Source organism: Corvus cornix, chromosome Z, assembly GCF_000738735.6.
Source record: "Corvus cornix cornix isolate S_Up_H32 chromosome Z, ASM73873v5, whole genome shotgun sequence".
Lineage (NCBI taxonomy): Eukaryota > Metazoa > Chordata > Aves > Passeriformes > Corvidae > Corvus > Corvus cornix.
This window is the reverse complement of record NC_046357.1, coordinates 27,555,425-27,580,309: the sequence shown is the minus strand read 5'-3', so window position 1 is coordinate 27,580,309 and position 24,885 is coordinate 27,555,425. Positions and strand designations below refer to the sequence as shown.

Sequence of the window (24,885 nt, the reverse complement as noted above, 5' to 3'; positions counted from 1 at the left end):
AGCACAGTCTTTTACATTTCAAAGCCCTTTGGATGTTCAGTCTAAAGCAGGTTAGTCCCAGTTTATGCAACAAACTTTCCAGTGAAGCCATACACCAGTGTCCCGTTCTGCATTCAAAATTGCAAAAACCCCCCAAAATTTAAAAGCTGGGAAAATTACACCCTCTCCACAGCCAGGTTAGGGGCAGCAGTGATTCCCCTCGGCTCTGCACTCCTAAGGCCCACCTCTGGACAGGTGTAGGAGTACATCAACAGAAGTGTCTGCTTTCTAGGCAAGCACACATTTGCCATCATTTTGGTCTAAGATCCTTCCAGGTGGGAAGCAGGTCAGCATCACCAGCTTGCCATCATGTCTCCCTTCTTAGGTGACTGACTTTTGCTCTTGAACTGATGCCTGGGGTGGGTCAGGGGACTTCCCATACTTCTTCTGCTTCTTACAGGGGGAAGCAAGTGTTGCTTGAATGTTAATAAAATCACCAGCACCCTTCCTATCATTTAAATATTCGAACTTGACTCTAGCAGAGATCATGCCTGCAGTGTGCCTTTATTCAATGCAACACAGCCCCCATGTGGCACAAGGCTCTCAATACACTTTAGGGCACTTTGTGCAGGATTTTTACCACTGCAGATGCCACCTAAACACGTCTTCTTTTTTTTTTTTAAATCCAGAATGCTGATTGAATTCGGTGAATGGCTGGATTTGAACACGATCAGAGAGAAATAGATAGCTTGCTGAAAGAAAAACTTAGTAATTTTGTAATTTGTGTCACAAATACCTTTTTGCTTTAGAAATTAAATAAATGCTAGCTGGTGAGGCTAAAATTAAAACGTAAACCATTTTTTTTTTTGCTGCTTGTAGGAAATGTCTTCTGAAGGAGATTTTGCTGTTCTTTGTCCCCCCATCACCAGATCTTTAAAAAATGTTGAAGATTCAACTCATTCATAGATGTTTCTCCTCCAAGTTTTATTTTGGTGTCTGAACCTAATACTGTCTTCTAATATGCGTGTAGGCATGCACAGCATGCATGTACTTAGGAAGGCCTGGGCAATCCTCCCTTTCTTTATGGTGATATCATCAAGACTTGACTAGCAGGGACAGGAAAAACCCATCCTCAACAGAGAGAGAGCACCTAGGGCATTTGGAGGACAACAAGCAGAAAGAAGTTCCTCTCTGGAGCTGCCTTGAAAATGTCCTATAATTCCATGGCTCACCTTAGGGTTTGATTGTATTTTTTTTCCAGACAGGCAAGCTTGATCCACATTATCCCAAAGTATGTGGGCACAAAGGAAATGTTCTGGACATCAAGTGGAACCCATTCAATGACTTTGTAATAGCGTCGTGTTCAGAAGATGCCACAGTAAGTTTACCACCTTGTACTCTGTGTTAGTACCTGGCTAATGTGCTTTTTGGAGAATGAGATTAAAAGAAACCAAAGGCCCATAGATGAGATGTTAAAACATGCACATACTTACTTAAGAAGTGAGGTAAGAGTAAGATTCCTTTCTTTCTCTTGAGTTCAGACCTGTGTGATACGAAATCAGTGCAATGAGGCAGATCTGTTTTGTGGGGGCTTGTGCCTTTTTGTGGTGTATTTGCATGATAAAAACAAAATACGAGTTTAAAATGGAATGACTATTCAAGTTTAATCTCTATGAAACTCCATCTTTACTTTAGAATAAAAGCTTCAGCACAAGATAATCTGGACCAGCTCTTTCAGTTTAATTCCCTGCAGAGCAAGTCTGAGCTTGTTCCTGCACTCAGTTGCTCTGTGAAGTCATTCTGGATCAGTTGCAGTGTGGAATATGCATCATACAGTTCTGCAGTGGGAGCTTTGGCTGAAGTTAGTGTGGTTAAGATGCCACCACTGTAGGAATTGAAAGATTAAAGTCATATTTGTAAGGGACAATTTAGCTCATATCTACCTACTGGAAGGTCATTTTCAAGAGGTCTTGTAAAAAGTGTGATGTTGACTTCTGTGATAATGAGGACATCTGACTACCTACCATGTTTTTTTCCAGAGATCCCATATGAGCTTTCTCCTACTGGGTTTATTCTCACTCTGCCGTACAGCATCAGAGAGGTTTCTCCTGTCATTTTCTCCGGCCCTGGCTTGGTTCACATGCTCTGCCATTTTAGTTCTGCCAAAAAGTCACTCTTGATTGTAAGATTTTTGGATTGTGTTTCCTGTTTAGTGACTTGTCTTTGCTTGTTTGGATACTCCTCTGGGGTTTTTTTTGAAGACTTCTTTCAGTTTCTGAACTGATGGTAAAGATCTTATTTTATCTTCTGACCTGTATGCCAGGTTTTCATGCTGTCTCAGGAAGCATGGCATGGCATGGCTTACTTGTGGCAGGAGGGCACTGCCTTGGCCACTCTTTTGAGCCTCATATGAGAAACGAACACAAGCTTCAAAACATCCCACTGCAGTTACAGAATCACAGAACCATTTGTGTTGAAGGCAAGGTTGGGTGGTCTCTTTTACCATCTCTCCAGGCAACCTGTTCCTGTTCTTCACTGCTCCCATGGGGAATTTTTTTCCTTCCAGTATAGTTAATTGCTGTATCCTGTCCTCCTACCCTGCATTTCAAGACAGAGATTGGCTCTATTTTCTCAGTATTTAAGTATTGAAGGCTTTTATCAATTTGCCCGGAAGCTGTCTCTTCTCTGGGCTGAGCAAGCCCATCTCCCCCAGCTTCCACTCACAGGGCAAGTGCTGCAGACTCCTGAGCATCCTGGTGGCCTCTCCTGGACTCACAGGTTTATCAGCATCTTTCTTGCACTAGGGGGCTGCTGGATGCACTATCCCCAGCTTTCCTTTCTGGTTTTCTACAGAAACTTGACACTGGATCACTCCTCAGACTAAAGAATGGAAACATGGAGCATGTCACTGGTCTCAATACAAAAGTTGTTCCAGGAAGTTTGTCTGTGACTGTACTCTCTTTTTACTACTCTCCCATCCTCATCCTAGCACCAGGAAATGGTATCTTAGGGGTCCTCTGCACAGTGACATGGCATAGAGACATCTCCTCTCTACCTGCTAAGTGGCGAGGTGTGGCATTTAAGTAAAACCTTACAAAAGGAAGGCCTTGTTGCCTTTGTAAAATGATGGCTCAGGCCTGTTACTTTGGCTAGAGAAGGACTGTGAGAAAAGTTCATGAGAAGAAATACAATTAGTTTTTTCCCATGAGAATGGAGTATCAACAGAAGCATGAAAGTTAAACAGTAGAAGGAGAAAACAGCAACATATCTGCACCTGTTATTTGACTGAATGCTTGAATGCTTGTGCTATAGGTAGCCAATGGTAGTATATTGAAGTTAATAATAGCCAAGGAGTCTATTGTAGTAGTTTAGCAGCCAATGAATCTGTAACACAAATGATAACATACAAAAGGTGTATAAAAGAGGCTGCTTTGTTTAATAAATGGCTTTTTGCCCTTTGTCTGAGGCACTATCCATGTGTGTCATTACTGCTCCAACAGTGACAGCGAGGACAGCAGTGTGTTTCTTGGGGTGACTGTCTTTCCTGATACCTTGTAGCTAGACCTTGGAGGTCACTTTGTCCAAGCCCTGCTCAAAGGTGGCCAGTTGAATTGGGGTGTTCCAAGCCTCATTCAGATGAGCTGGGAAGATCTCTAAGGCTACAGATCCTGTGCACTGTTCTGGCTTGTGTGCAAAGATGCATCTAATTGCTTACTGGGCTGGGCCTCTCTTTGAAGAGGCCACAAGCTTCTGGGTAGATGATGGAAATTTCACTTCTCCCACATTTCTCAGAGGTTTCTTCACCATTAACCAGACTTTCTGGAGCTTGCCTTGGTGGTACCACTGTTACGAAAAAGCAGTAAAAATAAAAATTCCTTAAAACTAACATAGCAGTAAGAAGCAGACATTGTTTATTCAGCCAGATGCACAAGGGCATATCTCCTGTGAAATATTGTGCATGCTGACAACAGAAGAAACTCCTGTTTAGATACTGTATTTTACATACATAGTCACTGATTTTCCCTGAATAAACATACATATGATAAGCATTTCCCTCAAATCAGTAGCATATTTTCTCTTCCCTTTACACATGCGTTTTTCTGTCCTGGGGATCTCTTTGGTAGTCCCTGGTAGCTGGTGACCTCCAAAGTCATACCTGACTGCCCAGTGGACTGGTAAAAGTCGGCACAACTGGGCTGGTTGCTTTCCAGTTCTCCTTCTTACAGAATGGGCATTGTGCAGTTCCATAGGCCAGTGGTTTTTGAAGAATAAGCATTGTGTTAGCCCACCAGGTGCAGACGATTTTTCATCTGGCAGTACTACAGCTATCTTTTGTGGTGCGTAGCTGGAGCATGTAGAATGGTACGTTTGGGCATGGGAAGGATTGTATGTTCTCTGTGAACACTGAGTTCCAGTTCCCACTGCTGTTTGAGGCAGGCTTAGGACTGAGGCCAATGCAAATGGCTAGGGGCTGAGAGTTTGAGCTTATCATCTTACCCCTTCTGTTTCTCGTGGCAAATCGTCAGGCATGAAGAATTCAACTTGTTGAAGATCTTCTCCCCTCTGGTTAGAGGGAAAACTCTGTGCCTTTTACTTCATTTTATCAGGTTTTCTTCAAGATGTAGCAGGGTAGAGAGCTTGTTCATGTTTGGATTACTCATGCTTGGCCTGCAGGCCTGACTCCAAGGCCTGCTTATTCTGCACACTAAAGAACTGGCAATTTCTGCCATTTAATGCAGCCTGAAATTCCAGCCAGGTGCTTTTCTCTGCTTTTATCACCAACCATTTCACAGCGTAAGGAGTGGATGGTTCATTCTAGGCAGCTTTTGTCAGTGTGAACAGAACCTATTTTTCCCTTTTCTACTCTCTCAGCCCCATTCCTTTAGTGATAGCTGTTGAAGCTGTAAAGTGCAATCTTTTCTCTAACTGCTGCAGGAGTTCAGGTGGATACTGCTGGACTCTACAGCTGTTATGTTTCTGGTGGACTTGATTCCTTAGTGGGAGAAACACTGCTGAGAAGAGTGCTCATGATGTTTTCCAGGAGGTCACAGAATTTGGGTTCCTTTCTTATTTGGCTTAGAAAGGAGCCATCCTCATCAACCAAACAGCAGGACACTTGCGCAGATGTGGCTGATTTCCACAAACTATGTTCCAAAGAGCATTTCACTTTTGCTTCAAGCTAAGACCTAGAAAAATTTTGACAAACACAGTAATTTTCATTGAGCCAAAGGATTAATCATCTGTTAGCATCCTAAATACTTGTGTTTGTAGGGTTAGTGTGAGAAAGACACATTTCATACCCACATAGGTTCAGCCTTTCTTGCAGGTTTCCTCAACTGTTTTCTTCCACCACAGGAGGGCAGAGCATTTCTGTCGTCATGCAGCATCCTTCTAGAAGGACCCAGAGCTGTAGGTGGACCTATTACAAGACAGCACACTCCCAGTGCTGGGTGACTTCAGTGTAGTGCTTCCCAGTCTCTCTGCTCAGGGTGTCTACTTTGAGGCCACATGTGTGCTGTTCTGTGTACTTTGACAAATGGCTGTGTCATTTGCAAAGCGTTCAGCACCGGAGCAGCTTTCTGTGAGACAAACTTTTCTATAGCTGTCGTCTGACCAGAGGAATTCTCAGTTCCTTTGCCAGGTGGCATTGAATAGATCCTCAGAACCAGGATGAAGAGGGCCAGGAGAGCAGGAGAGGGTTGAGCTTGGATCAATCACTGCTATAATATTGTAGATTCATAGAATTATAATATCTTTTGGGACTCAGATTTGCTGGCTCCTACTCAAAGTTTGTTAAGAGGCAAGGTCTGCAAGATCAGTGGTTTACTTCTTCCCCTTGGGAATAACTTTCCATAACTGTGCTGACAGCTTGGCCAGGTCTAAGGGTTGGATTGCCAAATTTAAAAAAAGCCCTGGTAGGACTGCTGTCTGAAGATAGAAGGTAAAGAGGAGTCTTCAGGTCCACAGAAGAGTAGAGACACAAATGACAAGGACTGGCATACAAAAAAGCCAGGCACATTCCTATTCACTACAAAGGGAATAATAATTCCAAGGCAGTAATAGCTATTGGTAAATTCCAAATTAGCTCCCGCTCAGGAAACTCACAAAGACCCATCCTGTGCCATTCAGGTTAAAATCTGGGACATCCCCAATCAGTTGCTAAAAAGAAACATCACTACTCCGAAGAAAGAACTCCTTGGGCATAATCGAAGAGTTGGTCTGATTGAATGGCATCCCACGGCTGGTAACATCCTCTTCAGCTCTGGCTATGACTACAAGGTGGGTCTGTGCTCCTGGAGCACCCTGTTTGGCTGGGTGTTTGAAATTTATTTTAATTTCAAGCTGTAAGATGGTACTGAAGAGTTTGGAAGCTTTCTTCAGGGGGAAATTCCATGGTGAATTCAATTGAAATTTTGAACTTGTAGCAATAATCCAAGGATATTGCTACAAGTTCAAAAGGACTGTCTAATTTTGGAGTCTTCTGATGAACTTCAGTCTACTCTGCACTTTGCATTTACTGAATTGGATACAGTATGCAATGCCATCCACTTTTGTTTGTGCTAGTGCAAATATCTGCAGTGATGTTGTCTATTTTTATGTATAAAATGTGGTTGCAAAGGAAATTAAAATATTGGACATTCTGAGCTGACACTGATACACTGCTGTTAGTATCAGGAATTATTTTAGTTATTTTAAATGCTGGAGAACAATCACTTATGATAGTAAGACCTATACATGTAGAGAAAAGATGACAAAATGAATAGAGTGCACAAAGTCCCCTGGTGTGTGAGGCAATAAAGGACTGATTTTTTTTTATTAATTTTGCTCCAGATAATGATCTGGAACCTTGATGTCAAGGATGCTGTCCTTTCAGAGCCAGTGAAGATTATTCATGTTCACAAAGATGTGGTCCTCTCCATGTCATTCAACACAGATGGCAGTCTCCTTGCCACTGCTTGCAGGGACAGGAAGATACGTGTGATAGACCCTCGTGCTGGAACAGTCCTACAGGTAGGTTGGATTCAGAGGTTTATGATCCAGCTGATCTCATCTCTTGGAGTGCTTCCTCTGCTGGGTAGCTTCATTGCCATAAAGGACGATGCATCTTGTGCCCTGAATTGCCCAAGGCACTATATGGTACTATTGCCTTCTATTTTTCGTGGAACGCTGGCTGTCATTATTGAAAACAGGGATTTTGCATCTTGATACTGTGATCCTTGCTCCCTGAAACCTTACTTGGATGGCATTATTTTCATAGGTACCTCCTGCAGCCTTCTGAGGGACATGATGGGAGGGAGTGTAGAGATTAGGTGGACAGGTGGATGCAAGTGTACATCTGTCCCAATGATCAAGGTTGTTCTTGTTGCCTGGGTTTTGTTGGCTAGGTGAAGCTGGCTGCATTTGGTAGCCATTTGCACAGGTTTGTGTACACAGACAGTCCTGCCTGCATCTACTAGAGACTGCTGTCTTGCAAATATGTGAATCAATAGTTAGGGAGGAGAGATTGGCTCGGCTGGTCAGAGCAGGTGCTGATAACACCAGGATGGTGGGTTTAATCCCTGTATGGGCCAAGAGTTGGACTTGATGATCCCTGTGTGTCCCCTTCAATTCAGAGTATTTGATGATCAGTGATTGGTCATTCAGCTTTTGGGAATGATCCTGAAGAGTTTAGGCCACTTTTTTCAGATGCCCATGAAATCCTGCTCACTGTAGTTCAGCTGGGCTGAGCAGATCTTTCAGATGTTAGTGAATGAAAGTTGTCTTGTAACATGAAATGTAGCTATGCAACAGATGTTGTCTTACTTATGCAATGTTCTTTCTCTTCTACAGGAAGCAAGCTACAAGTCTCACAAAGCCAATAAAGTCTTATTCCTTGGAAACATGAAAAAGCTGTTCTCTACTGGAACATCTTGGTGGAATAATAGGCAAATTGCATTATGGGATCAAGTGAGTTGGACCAAAAATCTTAACCATACCAGCTTCAGTTTTCTCTCTTTGCTGTCTCTTTAACTTTTCCACCTGCCACATACATAAGAATTGATTTATAACAGCAATTCAGAAGTGATCTGTCAGATTCCTGAGGGGTGATAGGTCTTACTGCTGTGAGAGCTAACCGAGTTCTGAAGAAGCTTTCAACACAGAAGCCTATGAGAGCAAAGAGAATGCTATGCCCATGTCCTGGTCTTGGCTGGGACAGAATTAATCTTCTTCTTAGTAGTTGGCACAAGTCTGCCATTTAGTTTGGATTTAATACTGAAGGCGCACTGACATTTGCGGTGTTGCTACGTAGTGCTTACCCTAAGTCAAAGACTTTTCAGTGTCTCATGCTCTGCCAGTGTGCAGGTGCACGAGAAACCGGGAGGGAGGATATCCAGGACAGCTGATCTGAACTGGCCAAAGGGATATTCTATACCATAGAACGTCATGCTCAACTGGGGGGAGTTGGCCAGGAACCATGGATTGCTACTCAGGGACTGGTTGGGCATTGCTCAGCAAGTGGTGAGTGGTTGTGTTGTGCATCATTTATTTTTCTTGAGTTTCATTCCTCTGTCTCCCTTTTCTTTTCATTACAATTGTTTTTGTTCTATATTTTGCTTTTTCTTCAATTATTGAACTGTTCTTATCTCAACTAGGAGTTTACCTTTTTCTGATTCTCTTCCCCATCCCACCAAGGGGAAGTGAACAAATGGCTGCATGGTACTTAGTAGCTGACTGAGGTTAAACCACAACAGCCCACTACAAGAAGAAATTGTTCAAAGGACCTCTGTGTGGTTACTGTAGCTCTGACTTAACGTGGCTCTTACTGGTCTTACTGGCAAACTGGTCCTGCTGCTGGAAAGAGAAATGAGCTCTAGACACAGCCTACTCAGATGAAGCCCTCAATGAAGAAAAGTATGTAGTGTGTTTTTGATTTCTGATGATTCCTGACAGTAGTGTACTGAGGTAGTGCTTAATTGGTCATTTCCAAGACATGGTCTCCCGTCAGGATGGCTGCTAGCCTTGTGAAGCCCTGCTCTCATCTACTGTTTCATATGCAGTGAGATTTTTTACTTTGTCAGCATCTAAATATGTCCCTCTGCATCAACTGCCATGCAGCACAATCTTTTGTCTCTTTGTAGTGCTGTCACTCTTTGTTACCAGACAAAGCTGGTAGACCAAGCCTATGATTTGCTATGTTTTGGCTATGTTTGGACATGGCTTCTTCTCACATGTGAGAGGCAAAGCACTGTATTGCTGTCTGAAGGCTTTCCACAATGCTGAGCAGTGCTGTGACACATCATGGGTGTCACATTAGGGTTTCACATGCTTGGTTTAGAAACTCAGTGGGAAGATCTGTGAGGCAAGGTATGTACAGTCTCCTTAGGAACAGGGATCGGCACAGGGCCTGCCCAGCAGGCCTCTTTCTCAGGTCCACATCCACCCATGCCATCTTTGAATCTAAACAGAAGCTTTGGCTTCCCGCAGCCTGCAGCTGGTCAGTTCTGCAGGACAAAATGTGTGTTAACCCTCTGCTACACACATGTTTATGTGAGAATCACCAGATGAACAGCCATGGGACAACATAGTCTGCCCTGTTGGTCCTCCGAAGATCACTCCCTTCAGCAGTGCAGGGATAGCTTCGTACAAGACATGCCAGCTTTGCATATGGAGTGTTATGCTGTGTCCTCCTACATGGCTTACCTGCAAAAATCCAGTGGGAGATTCTGTCCTTGCAACAGGCACCTCCCCACTGTGCAGTGCTGAGCTGCTTGGCTGATGCAGACTGCTCTTGTGGGTGGTGCACTGTTGTGGAGGTATTGCCTTGACTAGAGGTTTTGAGAGAACATGAGTAAAATTTAGTGTGAATTTTACACCAGCAATGCAGGTGTACCCTGAAGGCCCCTTCATCTCCTGTGGTCTGGCCCACATAGGGGCAGGCGACGTTACCGTATCTACCCTGAAATGCCATCAGATGCCTGAGGTGCTACAGTGGTAGGAACTGATGTCCTGCCCTCCGTCAAGGCCTGGGACAGAGCACCCGTTTCCCACCCACAGAGCTTTGCAGCAGTCTGTGCATGGCCCCCTCCTCAGGGCTGTGGGTCATTACACAGAGCTGCGTTCACATGCCACTGCCAGGCGGGGTTCAGGGGAGGTGTCCGGACTTGAGGTGACTGACAGGTGATTGCAGCTGACTTTTTTCTGTGTCCTGCCCAGAATGACCTTTCTGTACCTTTACTGGAGGAGGATCTGGATGGCTCCTCAGGACTACTGTTTCCTGTCTATGACTCTGACACACACATGCTTTACGTGGTGGGAAAGGTAAGTACTTTCCACATCAGCAAGTGCAGGCCTGTTTGATTCTGCTCTCAGCTGGCGTTGCAACAGACTGAAGTCAAAGATGCTCCTGAAGCATGTTGACCTAAGGATATGAGCAGATGGGAGGGGGGCAGAGGGTGCTTCAGCATTGGGCCACATTTACCATGTTTACAGATGTTCCATGTTTATTGTGGAGAGGTACACAGCTGGGTCCTAACCTTCCCGTATAGGAATCTTAGGGTAAACATTTGGTTCATTGTTGATCCTGCATGGCTTTTTGGGGCCAGGAATTCTTTTCAGGCTTTCATGCTGCGCAGCAGAGTCTGGCTGGTGTTGATTTTCTTTGCCTTTAGGGTGATGGAAACATACGGTACTATGAGATAAGCCCTGAGAAACCATACCTGAACTACCTGATGGAATATCGTTCTCACTTACCACAGAAGGGAATTGGTGAGTAGCAGCATGTCTAAAGTTTCAAGAGGATTGTGGCTTCTTTATTTTAGAGGCTGCCAGAGTCTAGGACTACCCAAAATATAATTTAGAAAAGAGAATGGGTCAGATTCCTCCACCTGGGTTTACAGGTGCTTACAGTCAGCTTGGCCCAGGTCACCCATATATCACAGGTGGTATTACAGAGTCAGAGCTTGGGCCCTTCGGACCAGCAGAGCATGGGCTGGGCAGTTTTACCACTCACTGCTGCATCTCCTTTCACATACCTGGTCAAGGTGGAAAGGAGGATAGTCCGGATTTAAAGGCAGAGAATGGTCCTTGTCATTTGTCAATCTGCTTCAAGATTTTTGTCACTGAACTCTATTTCCATTGTTCCTACTGTGTGATATCTCTGGTAACAAATGCTTCACATCTTAATGCCTTCAGTCTATTGGTTGTCTACCTCCTTTTTTACTGACATTTCCTATTTAGAAATAGATCTACTTTGATTAGGTCACCACGCCTCCTTTGGACACCCTTGCTTATTAACCTGTCTGGGTACTACCCGCTGTTTAACTAATTCAAGCTACAGAATTTAGCTTTCAGCCCTCAAACCATATTGTTAGCCCTTTCTTGAACCTTCTCTGGTCTACTCTGTAAGTCATATTCCTCTACAGACTGACATGTTTCTAGGATCATTAACACCCCTCCACACTACCTGTGGACACTCCTGCTGTTAGAGGAAATTAGTACAGGTATTTGGCAGCACTGAATTTTGTCCCGGCAGGTTGCCTTAAAAAAAATTAAAAGGAATATATTATTTAAAACTTAACTGTAAGGATCTTCTCATTATTCAGTTTTTATAATCCTTCAGTATGACATCATTATTTCTCATTGTCATAGTCTCTTTAAAAATAATTTCATTAAAAGGAAGTGTATAAGTGTTTTTAAAAGGCCTCAGTGAATCACGTCTACTTCACAAAACTTTCTTTTCAATATTACCAAAACAAAGTACTGAGTAGAGCAGTGGAGTTTAGATTGTAAGATTAGAATAGTTTAGATTGTAAGTTTAGACTGCATAATGTAAGGAACAACAGGCCTTCATGTAAAATCTACTGCTTAATGAAGTCACTGGGTATTAGTAGAAAACTAAGCTTGGGCACTATGAAACAAGGTCTAGAAGCATAGGGAATATCTTTTGTTAAGGGAATTGACATGGATATAGCTTTGGACTGTACAAACTAATGGGAGAGAAACCCACTGAGGTTATCAGGTACTTAGAGACCTTGTGTGGATTAGCCAGTCCTTAAAACAAAAATGGACAGAACAGATGTTCACATCCTTCTCATATTCATTTCTGTTTTGGGACAGCATTAGGGGAGGATACTGGGCTGGAAGGTGTTTCAGCCATATATAGCTATTGTGGTGTTGTTTAGGTGTCCTGAAATCCCTTCCTGGTGATTCTGATACTCAAATCCTGTGGCATCACCTGCCAGTTCTGTTTGTTCTGGTCACTCTATTTGGAGCTCATTAGAATGAATAAAGAGCAGGAGGCTTAGCATGAAAACCACATACCCTGTATGTAACAACATGGTCTGACAGAAAAAAAAATTATTTAGTTTTGTAATTTGTGCCACTGAGCCGATTTTGGATGCAGACTTCATGCTGATATGGTGCTGATACTATGACTCCTTTCATTGTTTGATGTCCCTTCTCCCATGGTTGATTACATTAACTTTCCTACGGAGATTTATACTCCATTTTTTAATGCTCTTCCCCCAGGAATGATGCCAAAGAGAGGTCTTGATGTGGCAGCTTGTGAAATTTTCCGTTTCTATAAACTGATCCCAACTAAAAGCTTGATTGAGCCCATCTCAATGATTGTGCCTCGACGGGTAAGTCAACCTCAGGTCGTGTTCATATCTGAGGTAAATATCAGTGGAAAAATGAGAGCATTGCTTCCTCTCTGTGACTCTTGGGAGCAGGAGAGTAGGTAGAACAAGAGATTTTCTCTCTCCTGGTGTGAGGGACATAGCTGGCCAGTTTCTGGGGCAGCCCTGCCAATAAACCCTGTCTGGGTAACTCAAGAGTTACTCAGTGGTTAGGTCTCTATTTAATGTTTGACTTTCTAAGACATGCTACCAGGTCTGCTAGCTGTCTGTAAACTTCTCCAATAGAATCTGTTTGACATAATGACAAAAGAGGGAGAGGGGTGGGAGTTGATGTTGGGTGGCATGAAAATCTCCTTGTGGAAGGAAGCAGAATCACCCTGGCAAAACAGGAACTATGAATTCATGGGTCTCTGCACCTTGGGTACAGTTGTGTTACAGACAGTTGTTCTGCAGCATGTAAGGCACGACCCGTTGCACTGAGGGTGATGTAGAAGTAAGTCTCAGAGGTGGTGTCATTAGAGAAAGAAACAGGCCTTGAATCTGTAGCTAGCCAAAGTAGCTCCTGTGTGAGCATAGGTACATGGGAAATGGCAGCACTGTGCCCTCTACTTCCAGAAAATAGAGTATGAAAAGAAGGTATGAGTTCCTTGAATTCAGAGACCCAAAAGAACTAATGCTCATTGCAACTCCCAACCAGGCGTGTTCCTCCAGCTTAATCTCCTTGGCCAGTTTCTGTCAGTTCATGATCAGCTGATGCTTTGTGACTTGTCCATCCTTTGTATCCACATATTCATTCTGAGGAACATGATTTCATGGGAGTTGAGTTGGCGTATGTCAACTTCCCCCGGTCTGAAGACCTCACTGGCATGAATTAAATTAGGCCTTCAGATGCAAGTCTCCTAGTTGGGGTGAGGAGCAGAGAGGCTCAGAGCAGGTGAAAAGACTTTATCTCCGTGCCAGTGAGTGCTCATGACACTCCCTGTGCTGAAGGGGAATAAACTCATTTCTCCACCACAATCCAATATAACCTCTTTAAGCCAAAATCTCACTGACATGATTACTCTGGACTTTTGTTTGCTTCCAGTCGGAATCATACCAGGAAGACATCTACCCCTTGACTGCAGCAGCCCAACCGGCACTGTCAGCACAACTATGGCTGAACGGGTTTAACAAAGGTCAGCACATGGAGAGCTCCCCAGCCCTTCAGCTTACTAGGGCTTGGGTAAGATGCTGCTAGCTCTCTGGCCTGTTACCTGCCAGAGAAAGAGGAAAGAAGGAAAAGGAGAGACACAGTAAATATGGCTGGAATCTAAAATAACTTGGTGGCTGTGAATTCTGGAAGCTGCTCCGGTCAAGTGCCTCCATGTTTATCTCTGCAGGTTGTTGGAATAAATTGCTTACAGCTGATTTCTGGATGTGGTTTGTGAGTGCTAACTTGTCTCCTCCCTCCCTAGGACCTCTTCTGGTATCCCTAAAACCAGGCTCTGAAGCTGTGAGCTCCTTACCACAGTTTCTTGACCCAGAGCCATTTACAAAAGTTACTGACCTGAGCGAACAAGAGGGAGGAAGAATGTCTCTGGAGGACAAGCAGAAGCTAGGAGAGATCAGAGATAGCAGAAAAAAGATGAAATCGGAGGAGGAATTGCCAAGCAGTAAGAAAATGTGCCTCTTCAATGGCTCTGACATATTTGAGTGTCCACCACCAAAAACTGAAAATGAGGTACGAATGTCTGGGATGAAGTGTTGGGGCTGTGGGGGAAGCCCAAAGCCAGATGACAAAAGGACGCCTTTCACCTGGTGGCAATTCAGGGAGGCTTTGTTTTGCAGGCCTGTGTCAGTGCAAGCTCTTTGTTCTTTGTGGGGGAAAAACTCTGCCTGACCTGGCTGCCACATGGGAAGCAGAAATGTGTCCTAGCAGCACCCCGGCTGAGGGGGTCTGGAAAGGAGGGGGCAGTCAGCGTTCTCGCTTCCTAGGCATTCTTGTGGCACAGACCTGCCTGGTGGCTGGCTGGGTACAAGGAGGTCCTTGTGACTTCCAGGTTCTAGAGAAGAGAAGGGGGGGGTTTATGCAGAATAACCCTTTGATGAGAGCTGCAGTCAGCAAGCCTGGTGAGGCAGCAGGGACTTCTGTGAAAGGAGTGGGTGTAACCCTGGTGCATCCATGTAGTCTTAACTGCCTGACTGTATTGTGAACCCTGACATGAGAAAGGGTCTATTTCTGCCTCTGGCTCAGCAGCTCACTACTGAGGGACAACTTGATAGTGCAGTGCTATTGAGGTTGGCTGCTGGTTGCAGCATGCACCTGAGACAGGCTCTAGAAAAGGTCCTGGCAGCTCCATAATTTGTCTTTAGTCGTGGACAACCACCTCTCTGTATAGTGATCAAAGCTGGCACAGTGGTACGTCTCTCTGGTGATTTGTCAGCCTCCCACTGTTGGCAGCTTAGGGACATTTTCAACTACATGCAATGTGTTTGCTTTTAGGAACCCTGGAATAATTTTCTTTCCATACCTGTGCTGAGGTCCCCTTTCATCTCTGCAAGATTTTAGCATCTGCACCTTGATAGGGCAGGAATTTCTGCATCTTAATGTCCCAGTGGTATGAAAAAGGATATTTTTCTACATGCTTCTGAGCTGGCACCCCAAGGTTACAGAAGCAGCCCTTGTAGAGCTGGGTGCTCTGCTGCATGCATAATGAAAGACTATGCTAGTCCCAACTGGAAGAAGAAAAGAGAACTTGCCTAAGGTCAGAGAAGGAGATGTGGCATACCTAGGAATTTAGACTCCAAATACTTTCTGTGGAACACCTGCAGTCACAGCCCAATCTAGTGGACAACAGGAGTACTGCTGATGTTGTCAGGCATATATAGGTTGGTTGAAGGCCTCCGCCTTAGATGTTTCTCTCAGAAGTGATGACAGCTCTGGTGGCATTGTTAGGTTAAGCCTGTGTTTTCTTAGTGTAAAGTAAGTAAAATGTGTGCTTTCTTACAGCTTTTGCAGATGTATTTCCGGCAACAGGAAGAAATCCGTCGACTACGTCTGTTGGTAAACCAGAGAGATGTCCAAATTAAACAGCTGAAGCTGGAGCTCATGAATGTCAGAATGGACACACAGGATAACTGAGGGTGCTAGCCTGAAGCTCTTGGAATCTGTGGAAAATGGGGGAGACTTCAGTTCTTGTGGATAACTCCTCCTAGGTTTTTTACTGGGGGTAAAATTGATATTTCAGGCAGCATGGACTTCCCTGGCTTGTGGTGATCACGTTTCCCTAATCATCACCAGACAGTTTTTGATGGATTTGCTGTGCTTTTTCAGGCTCTCCTTGCTTGCCTGCTCACCAATGTCAGAAACTTGTGTGTTAATGCTAGTGAGAGACTTTGGAAATTCTTGCTCTTCTGGTCCTGGAGAAGCTACATGTTAACCTCTAGGAACAACCTGTTCTGCTGCCCCTCCATGTGACAGGAGGATGGGAGACTGAAGGCAGCTGCCAGATCCTTTGCTCACCCTGAGGCCCAGCAATGTGGCTCCTGTCCTCTTGCCCAGGGAGTCCACTCTGCTGAGCTTCAGAGGCACCTCTAACTCCAAAGGGATCCTCATGCACCCCTCTCACCTCACAGCTTGGCTCTGCCCCCAGGTGGTTTGGGAAGGCTGTGGCTGCCCTGACCTGGTGCTGGGGATAGTCCCACTCTGAGTGGGAGGCTGCACTGGGGGTGCCAAGGGCCGGCACTTTTGTGATAGGTAAAGAAGAGTCGGCATTGGGGGATCCTACTTTAAAAGGGTGATGGTATGGGCTAGTTCTCACCAGAGAAGCTGCAGAGTCTCTGTGTCCTGTGAGTCAGTGGCCTTCTTTCCCTCCTTCTGCCAAAGACCAGCTGCAGTCAGTTGGGGGTCCTCAGAGAAATGAGGACAACATTTAAAGCTGCATAGTGTTGACAGCAGGGGAATTTGCCAAGAAGGTTTAAAAGGATGAATGGGGAGTTGGACCCCCAACCCACTGCAGACATTTCAGCAATGGTGCTAGAAGAGTTGTGTCAACCACAGTAAGACCGCAGGGCTGTGGCCAGTCATGAACAGCCCTCCAGGGCTGCTGAAGTATCACTTGTCCTTAATGCCTGCAGCTGCTGCTTCCTTAGCTCCCAGGTGCCAGAACCTTGTCCCATTTCTGCAGCCATCTACAGCTGCAGGTTCCCTCTTGCCAGCTGTGTTGTCCAGCCCCCTGCATCCTCCCAGGCTGCTCAGCCTTCCTGAGCCCTGTGGCCACACTGATCTGTGCCCTTCAGCACCAGCTCTCTGGCTCAATGCTGGACCTTATGGAGATGTCTTAAACCCAAGCAGAGCAAACACTGTTTAACCTGTATCTTTGCACCTCTATTGTGGCACATAGCAATCACAGAATCAGCTAGGTCCAGGGGATATGTCTAGGACACATCCTTGTCACCAGATGTGTTTTATTGGCTGCATTTTTTTGTGCTCGTTTTTTCCATACAAAATAAATTATTTAAATTATTTCCAAGGTAAAGTAACTTTTCCTGGGGATTTTTACATCCTCTTGAGGACTGTTTCTTTGTTATTCTGTGACTGACTAGCATAGAGAATGGTTGGTCACTGTGGTTCTTATCCTAGGGTTGTGTTGATTTCAGCATTTATGGAAAAGAAGGTGTTTTCATTTAGGCTTTGGTGAGACTATTTAATCAAAACTTCTTTTTTAGACAGTATGCCTGTAAAAGCGTGGACTGTGAAATGTATTTCAATTTGGAGCTTAACTTCAACCACTAATCTTTCACATGGAAAAAACCTTGAGGAAATAGAGTTATGCATTCATGATCTGTGCCTAAATAGTCTTGAGTGATCATTTTAACAGTTTCTAAGACTCCTAAAAGCTTTGTGAGAAGCTGTTGAACATGGGGATAAAAACCAAATCTGTGCAATGAAAAGCAAATATAACTGAATAATAAATATATTTAGAGTTTACTTTTTGATACATGCAAAATTGTTGTTTTATTATTGTATTGCTGAAGTTACTGAAACTTAAGCTGAATCAAGGTCAGAAAGGAGCATCACCTACTGTCTCTTTTGCTTGCGTCAAGCTGTGGCCTTACATTAGTAGGTAGGTTGTACACAGTCTAATGCAGATGGCCCTGTTTTTTTACATCCTTCCCAGTTACCCTTGATGCCACAAAGGGGTGGCAGTTTCACACTGCTTTGTGCTGAATTGCTGTGTATGTTGTCTTGAGTAAAGTCTGTCCTGCTGGAGATGCATTCTGTGTCATGAGGTGTTTCCTGCTGTCTTGCAGTCCTGGCTCTTCTCTTGTGCAGTACACTCTGACCAGGCTCTTTTAGATTCCACATAAGGAGGGCTTAGTGTGTTATTACCAAATTTATTTATTTGAAGACAGGATTTTGATTTAGCAGACTGAAGTAGCATGGACAATACAAGCACAATATAACAGCTGCAACCTCCAGCTAGATCACAATACAAACAAATTCCCATTATGCTTACTGTCATGATGCTGGGTATCTCCAATCACCAGGAAAAAATGTGTTGGCTGAAGTGAGCTCAAGTCTCAAGTAGCTCTCTTTAAAGCTCATTTTGTTGTTTTTGTTTTGTTTTGCTCTGATTCCCATAGGCACGGTAGCTGTGATGAAAATCTGAAGAACCAGTGCCTGTGCTCGTGTCCTGTGAGCTGTCTTTCACTGTAGTAGTTTGTTGATCTGTCACAGCTTTGGGCATGGAAATGTTCATGGCTGCATTCAAGATGTAATTTTTAATCTTTCTTGTAGCATATTTTAGGCCAATGTAAGGAGAAAAAATGGTGGAAATTGCTGGAGAAGACTGTGCTGGGGACTTTGTGCACCAGCCATGTCCCCAGGGTGCTATGCCGTCCTTGCCTCCTGGTCTTGTAAGGAACCTCGTGCTGGTGAGAGTGTCTGAGCAGGGACTGCTTCCGTCCTTGGGGGCTGACACAGTCTCACTGCTCTGAGCAAAACCTAGAAAAAGGTGGCAGCAGGCAGATTAGTGTGGGAGGCAGAGGAAGAGCCTGCAGTGCCTTTGTGACTCTGGTGTTATGGTTACTAAATCACAAAGAGAGAGGAAAACACAGCCCTGCAGTTAGTTTGCCTGCTAATTTAGAGCCACAACACTTGACATCTTCACGCTCTACTCTAGGCCAGCAGCTAACTGCAGAATAAAACCTAGTCAATAGTTGTCATTTTCTATTTATTTCTCATCTTGGAAGGCTGTACCCTTGGTGTGCCCAAGGAGCTGCAAGCAGAAGAGAACATGGAGATGATGCCCCCTCATTTGCCCTGCAGTGGGAAGCAGCAGGTCACCCTTGTTGGTCTTGGGCTGGATGGCATGCAACCCTATCACAGAGTGGCTGCAAGCTGCAGGGAGGCACTGAAGTGATGTTGCAGTATCAGGAATTGCCTCTTGGACATGCTGCAGCACCATTTCCGAGTGGGATCTCTGAGCTTGTGCTGGAGCTACTGCAGTCTGTCTACAACTTAACTGTGCTGGGGAACCCAGAACTGGACTTGGGACTCCTCACATGGTGTCAGTAGCACTGAGGGTAGAGGAAGGACAAATTCCCCTGAGCTGCTCTCAGTGTACTTCTAAATACAGCTGAGGATACTGTTGGTCATTTTGGCAGCAAACCAGTGTTGCTGACTCAAGCTCACCTTACTGTCCAGCAGGACCTCACAGAACTTCTCTGCAGAGCTGCTTGTCAGCTGCACAAGTCCCCACCTGGTGCACAGAGCTACTTCTCAAATGCAGGACTGTGCAGTTGTCCTTGCTGTGCTTCATCACATTTCTCCCTGCCCAGCTCTGCATTTCTTCTGTTGAGGTTTGACAAAAGTGCAGCACAACTGTCTGCTGCACCTTCCTCTCCTCCCACTTTTATGTGCTCTGCAAACTTGCTTGACTCTGTACTGTCACATCCTGCAGGTCACTAATGGAGAGATTCAACAGCTTTGGATTTGTTTTGTAAACAGTTTTTGGCTTTCTGCTCAGAAATCCAGGCTGACTACTCCTGAGCACCTTCTAATTCTGCATGCCTTTGGAAATGCTCTCCAGGAGCATTTTCTCCAACATCTTCCAAAGGATTGCATAAGGCTGTAGTTGATTCATCTTCTTCATTACATGGTTAGAAGGCAGGGCTGAGAGTCAGTCATTTGCAACCTTTCCTACTCACCTCCACCTTTCAAAGAACATTGAGAGTGGCCTTGCAATACCACCAGCCTTCACTTTCCTCAGCACACTTGGATCAAACCCATCTGGCCCCACAAACCTGTGTACATGCAGGGTGTTGAAGTATACCTTAACCCAGTCCTCTGTATTTTATACTCCCTAATCTGGTATGCAGCAGGTATCTACTTATCTACCTCAACATTATCAATTTTTCTCTGCCAGCTTTCCCTCCCCTTAAAACCTGGTTATGTTTTTCAGATTCTCACCATGGCTGCCATGCTCACAGGAGTCAGAAGTCTGCTGTGAACAGCAGCTGTGCAACCAGTGGTTCACACGGTTTCTGCTGATTCCTCTTTGGGCGCAATGGAGAAAACCACTTGGGAGTCCATGCTCTTCAGCAATGCCCCTCAAGCCTGCTAGTTACACTTGATAACTCTCAGGTCACCCCTGGCTGTGTCTTTGGTACAGACTTGAAAAAACAGCACTGTATAGTAGGAACCCAGATAAGCCTTGGTAGCCTCTGCACAACATTCTCAGTGAAAACTGCAGAAGCAAACCTCCCTAAATGATAAATCTGATCAGCAGAGTCGTGGACAGCAGTGTCCTCTAACTATCACTTGTCACTTCCTTCCAGTTAAGTGGCTCACATGCACCTAGGAAACCCCTTTCTGTTGGTCCCGACAAGGCTGGGACTCAGGCTACGTGGTTAGAGCTATGATGCTTAAAATTCTGCACCTCTGAGCTACCGGCAATTGCTGCTTCTGTCAGCAAATTAATCTCTCCTGAGTAAGATCTTTGTGCAGAACTAGAGAAAAAGAGTTTCTGAGTTTAATTTTCTGTGTCACAACATGGGAAACACTATGCCCAGTTCTCTTCAAATCCTTGTATGTGAAAAAATGATGCACAATAATCTCTTTAAGCAACTTCTTAAGGTGAATGCATGCATAAATGAAGATTGTTTCCTCTTCTGATTTTCTCTCCTCTTGTTTTTTTGCATGTTTTTTCTTCAGTAGAAATTTGCACATCCAATAGCTTGTGATTGAACCATAAACACCCCTGAGGACTCTCAGAGGAAGGGGCTTAACAGCAGAAGGAGTTATCTGTGTTCTTCATCTTTCCCAGTACTTAGCCATCAGATATGGGAGGCATATGTGAGGGACATTAGAAGTGGACAGAGAAAACATAATTTTATTTTAACAGTAGAGAGCTTGGGCCTTCGTCTGCTTTAAATGTTGCCTCATATTCTTCCCTCTGTATTAGAGTGACTACACTTCTGACTACAAAGCTCTTCTGCTTTGTGTTGGATTCGATGCATTGTATTTTCACCATCTTGACTCACATGGGTATATTTGATCAGATCTTGCAAGGTCTATGGGAAAATAACACCACTACCTTACCTCAGCTTCAGGTCTATGTGTTTTACATGCCAAAGTTAAATCTTTGCACTGATTCCATATCTCTGCAGGACTTGATGAGAGCAAATTTGAGTAAGGAACAAAAAATTCTGGTGAGTAAACCTGAGGGGTAGTCTGTAGGGTGGAATCACCTAAATGTGAAGGTAATGTATTTTGAATCAAACCTTACTTCCTACTGACAGCCTTTACAGAACACATCAGCTTCGTTGACTTAATGCAATCTGGAAAGCTTAATTTCTAGGTCAGTTACTGTGTATCTGCTTGTGATGCAAAATACTTAGGTATATTTTTTGCCAGAGCCTGGGACTATGGATTCTTCTCTTCAGTTTTCACAAAGATGTTCCTACAGAATTTTTTCATATGAGTTTACCTGAGCCTTTTACAAAAGGTATGTTTAATACGTCCACTGTGATTTGTGAGGCAGCTTCTTTGGGAAGATTTAAGTGAAATTCTGCTCAAGCACTATTTTCATGAACAAGGACACAAGATGCTTTGTCCCAGCTGGAAAAGTGGTGAAAGTAGCAGCATTTACAGCAAGCTGCAAAATAAGGAACTGATTTTATTTTCTACTGCTGCTGAAAATACTTGGAAGTAGATTCAGGGGAGGGACTGTCAGTGTGTTCTTAAGGCTTAGACACTCTGATCTGAAGTGTGTTACAGTTTTCTACACCCATAAATTTTGTCTGCTCATAAACCCACAATTGCTTTTGGTGCTGGTAAGGTTAAAAGTGCAATCCTTGTCAAGCTAAATAGACATTTAGGGAAGTGAAGCATGCTGAAAAAGTGAGGGGCAGATGAGAATGCCTGCCTTTATCTGAGAAGAGTGGTGAAAAAGGATATAGTTCCTGTATTACAGAGTATTTGAGTTGAAAGGGACCCGCAAGGATCTCTGAGTCCAGCTCTTAAGTGTATGGCCCATCTGGGGACCTTGTTTTTAGGGCTGCAGAAGTGAATCATAGCAGTTCATACTCAGGTTCTTACAGTGCTTTTGTCCCTGACCCATATGTCACAATTCTATAGGAAGCTTTGCAAGGCTCTGGAAGTGAAAAAAAAAAAGGCTTAAAAAAAAAGAAAAAAAAATTTACATCATTGTAAAGGCATGATGAAAGTCAGATGCAGTCAGTGGAAGTGTCAATCATACAGAAAGAAGAAACCTTAATTTTAGTTCAACTGACCACTGGAAGGGAGCAAATCACTGTGTTCATGGTCCATGAAAATATGGTTCATCTTATAGTGATGGAACAGGCGTCTGAGATACTTTCATAAAAAGAACATACAAATAAACATCTGACTCAAAACATGTGCTTCTCTCCCCATTGGAAGGCAAATGGAGCAGACTCGTTTGGCTATTCATTTGAATTCAATACCAGAAAGGCGCAGGTCAGTATACCCCTTCCGCTACCATAAACATGACCATGTTGCTATAGAAGATGTTCCTCTCACAGGACCATTTTAGCCACAGGCTCCTTCGTATGTGTGGAGAGGAGTTTTTATTACTTTTCACAACAGCAAACATTGGGTTACTAATTTTGGGAGTATGTGGCTCCTAGAACAGTATCTTTTAGACATCAGAGCAGGAAGGCCACCACCCAGTTCCCTGGTAAAGTTCACCTTGGTTTTTTGCAGTCAGTTATTAAACCAAGTGAGCACTGAAGAAATGGAAATTAAGTGTATTGGTCTTTTCTGCCTGTCTTACTGGAGTATGCCCAGGCTCTGGGCAAATTTTCTAATCCAATGGGACCATTCAAAGTTCACAGAGTGTTGAATAAAATTTTATGATGTTTAAGACAGACTGATCATCTGTATTTCACCTCTAGAGTTGGACTTGGGAGTTACAGCTTTCACTCTCCCCATCGCCCTGTGAACCTCTGCAGAGTCTTGCCCCTTTCAGTGGGGCTTTGTTCCAAAGAGAGGGTGCTTTGAGCAACTTCTTTTCAGAGATATTTTGATCAAGAGTAACAGTTGCTGTGATTCAAATACAGGCCCTGTCCTCCACAGACCATCAGGCTTCCCAGACTCTTCTTGCCAGACAAGGCAAGAGTCATAGAGGTCTGTGAAGCAAGGCTTGTAGTGTGAACTTCCTTGAAAGTGTTGTTCCAGAGGAGAGTTTGGTACCCTTTGTTCAGAAGATTGACTCTGTACCTGCCATTTATCTCCAGCTGCAGGTAACCCAGAGTGTTTCAGCTCTTCCATACCAGTACTTTGCTGTACTGGGCTGCTTTTCACAAAAAAAAAAAAAACCTTGTGAGAGAACAAAAGTTAGTTTTAGGTGCTTGTGCCCCCTCACAGATTTGCTTCCTAATGCTTTGTTCAAAGTGGGGATGACAATTGGTGTCTTTGAGGGCATGTTTTGTTCTGTGAACATGGGGCCTTGTGATTTTTTTGCCTTACTTCCTCTATCCATTGTCTCTTCTTTCGGTGGGTGGTTACTTTTTTTAATCTAGTATGTAGCTGATCTTTGGTTATGTAATCGATGTTCCAGTCCAAAATTGAATTAGACACTTGTTTAAAATAAATTTTGTGTTCCAGATTGGTGGTTTGTACCACTTTTTAAAAAACCCTGAGAGTTTGGGAATCAATGCATTCCAGAGAATTTATGTTTCACTATCAAAATGGTGACAGATCCTTACTTACATCTGTTGCAGCTATCAGTGCTTTCAGCTGAAATCGAATGCAAAGCCCCACAATCCAATATTTAATTGATTTCTACACCTCTCTTTCTTTATGTGCTTGACTTCTTTGTGTATAGACTTTAAGGCTTTTTGCGTTATTGTAAGGTTGTTCAATTAGGGAAGAAAACCCACACCTTCAGTAAACGTTAACTGGAATTCCATTCTGCAGAGATTTCTCTGCCCTAAATCTAGCATTACCTCAGTCCAGAAGAGGGAACTATTGTTTCATGTATGCCAAGTCCAAGCAAATTGTTTAGAGCATATTCTAATGTGCAGATGAAAAGATGAAAATGGTCTTCTCTAGCTACAATAAAAATGAGGTGTGAAAATTGAGATATTTAGATACTTTACCAAAACAACAAAATATCAGGGCATACAAATGCCATCTATCTTTGGTTTTAGAGTATTCTTATAACGGTGATTTATGTAAAAATGTGTAAGTATAATTGAACTGCTTACCATAGAACAGGAGCACCTGAGATCCCACTTGTTTTCTGACATGTGAAATAAATTATATTAATTGAGTTATTTTAGTAATGTACCTGGGTTTAATTTGATTTTATTTTAAGTGCATGAGCCTTTCTGGGGAACAATAAATACTCTATTAAAAAAAGAATCTCTTCATTTGCAGTTTTCTGCTATAAGCCATTGCCAGGAATCAGAAAGGAGGGGTGTTTTCCTTCCCACAAGAATTTACTTAAGTGAACACTCTTCAAACTTAGATGTTCTAAATGCCTCAGTTTCTTTAAGAATCACTTATTGAGAGTAATTCTATAGTTATAGTTGTATTATTCAGTTCTTGTAAGTACATGCTGAGATAATATAACAGCCAGTGCACTTGTAGCTAGTGTTTGTCTTTGGAGAAAGGGCTTCTTTCTTACATCTCCTCAGTGAAGATGGTATGTTTCCGTTGTAAACTATATTGTTTTTAGCCTATATGCTTGACATTAAATAGAGCATTTTTATCCCAGCATATTGTACATGTTCCTGTTATGGTGCATAAAATCATGCAAAT

The 24,885-nt window shown here is 43.6% G+C and overlaps 1 protein-coding gene across 2 annotated transcripts in view; it reads left to right on the top strand.

The window, feature by feature from the left end:
- Positions 1–24,398, top strand: part of CORO2A (coronin 2A) — a 64,308-nt gene extending 39,910 nt beyond the window's left edge. Inside the window, exons 3-12 of one of the 2 annotated variants that reach the window (XM_039567371.1) lie at positions 1,241–1,357; positions 6,109–6,258; positions 6,811–6,990; positions 7,810–7,926; positions 10,174–10,278; positions 10,629–10,725; positions 12,487–12,599; positions 13,681–13,771; positions 14,051–14,316; positions 15,586–24,398. In XM_039567371.1, coding sequence (XP_039423305.1) covers positions 1,241–1,357; positions 6,109–6,258; positions 6,811–6,990; positions 7,810–7,926; positions 10,174–10,278; positions 10,629–10,725; positions 12,487–12,599; positions 13,681–13,771; positions 14,051–14,316; positions 15,586–15,717 — 1,368 coding nt within the window. In that variant the 3' untranslated portion in view covers positions 15,718–24,398. The remainder of the gene's footprint in view (positions 1–1,240; positions 1,358–6,108; positions 6,259–6,810; positions 6,991–7,809; positions 7,927–10,173; positions 10,279–10,628; positions 10,726–12,486; positions 12,600–13,680; positions 13,772–14,050; positions 14,317–15,585) is intronic. The other variant, XM_039567372.1, reaches the window with a different exon arrangement.
- The last annotated feature ends 487 nt before the right edge of the window (positions 24,399–24,885 follow it).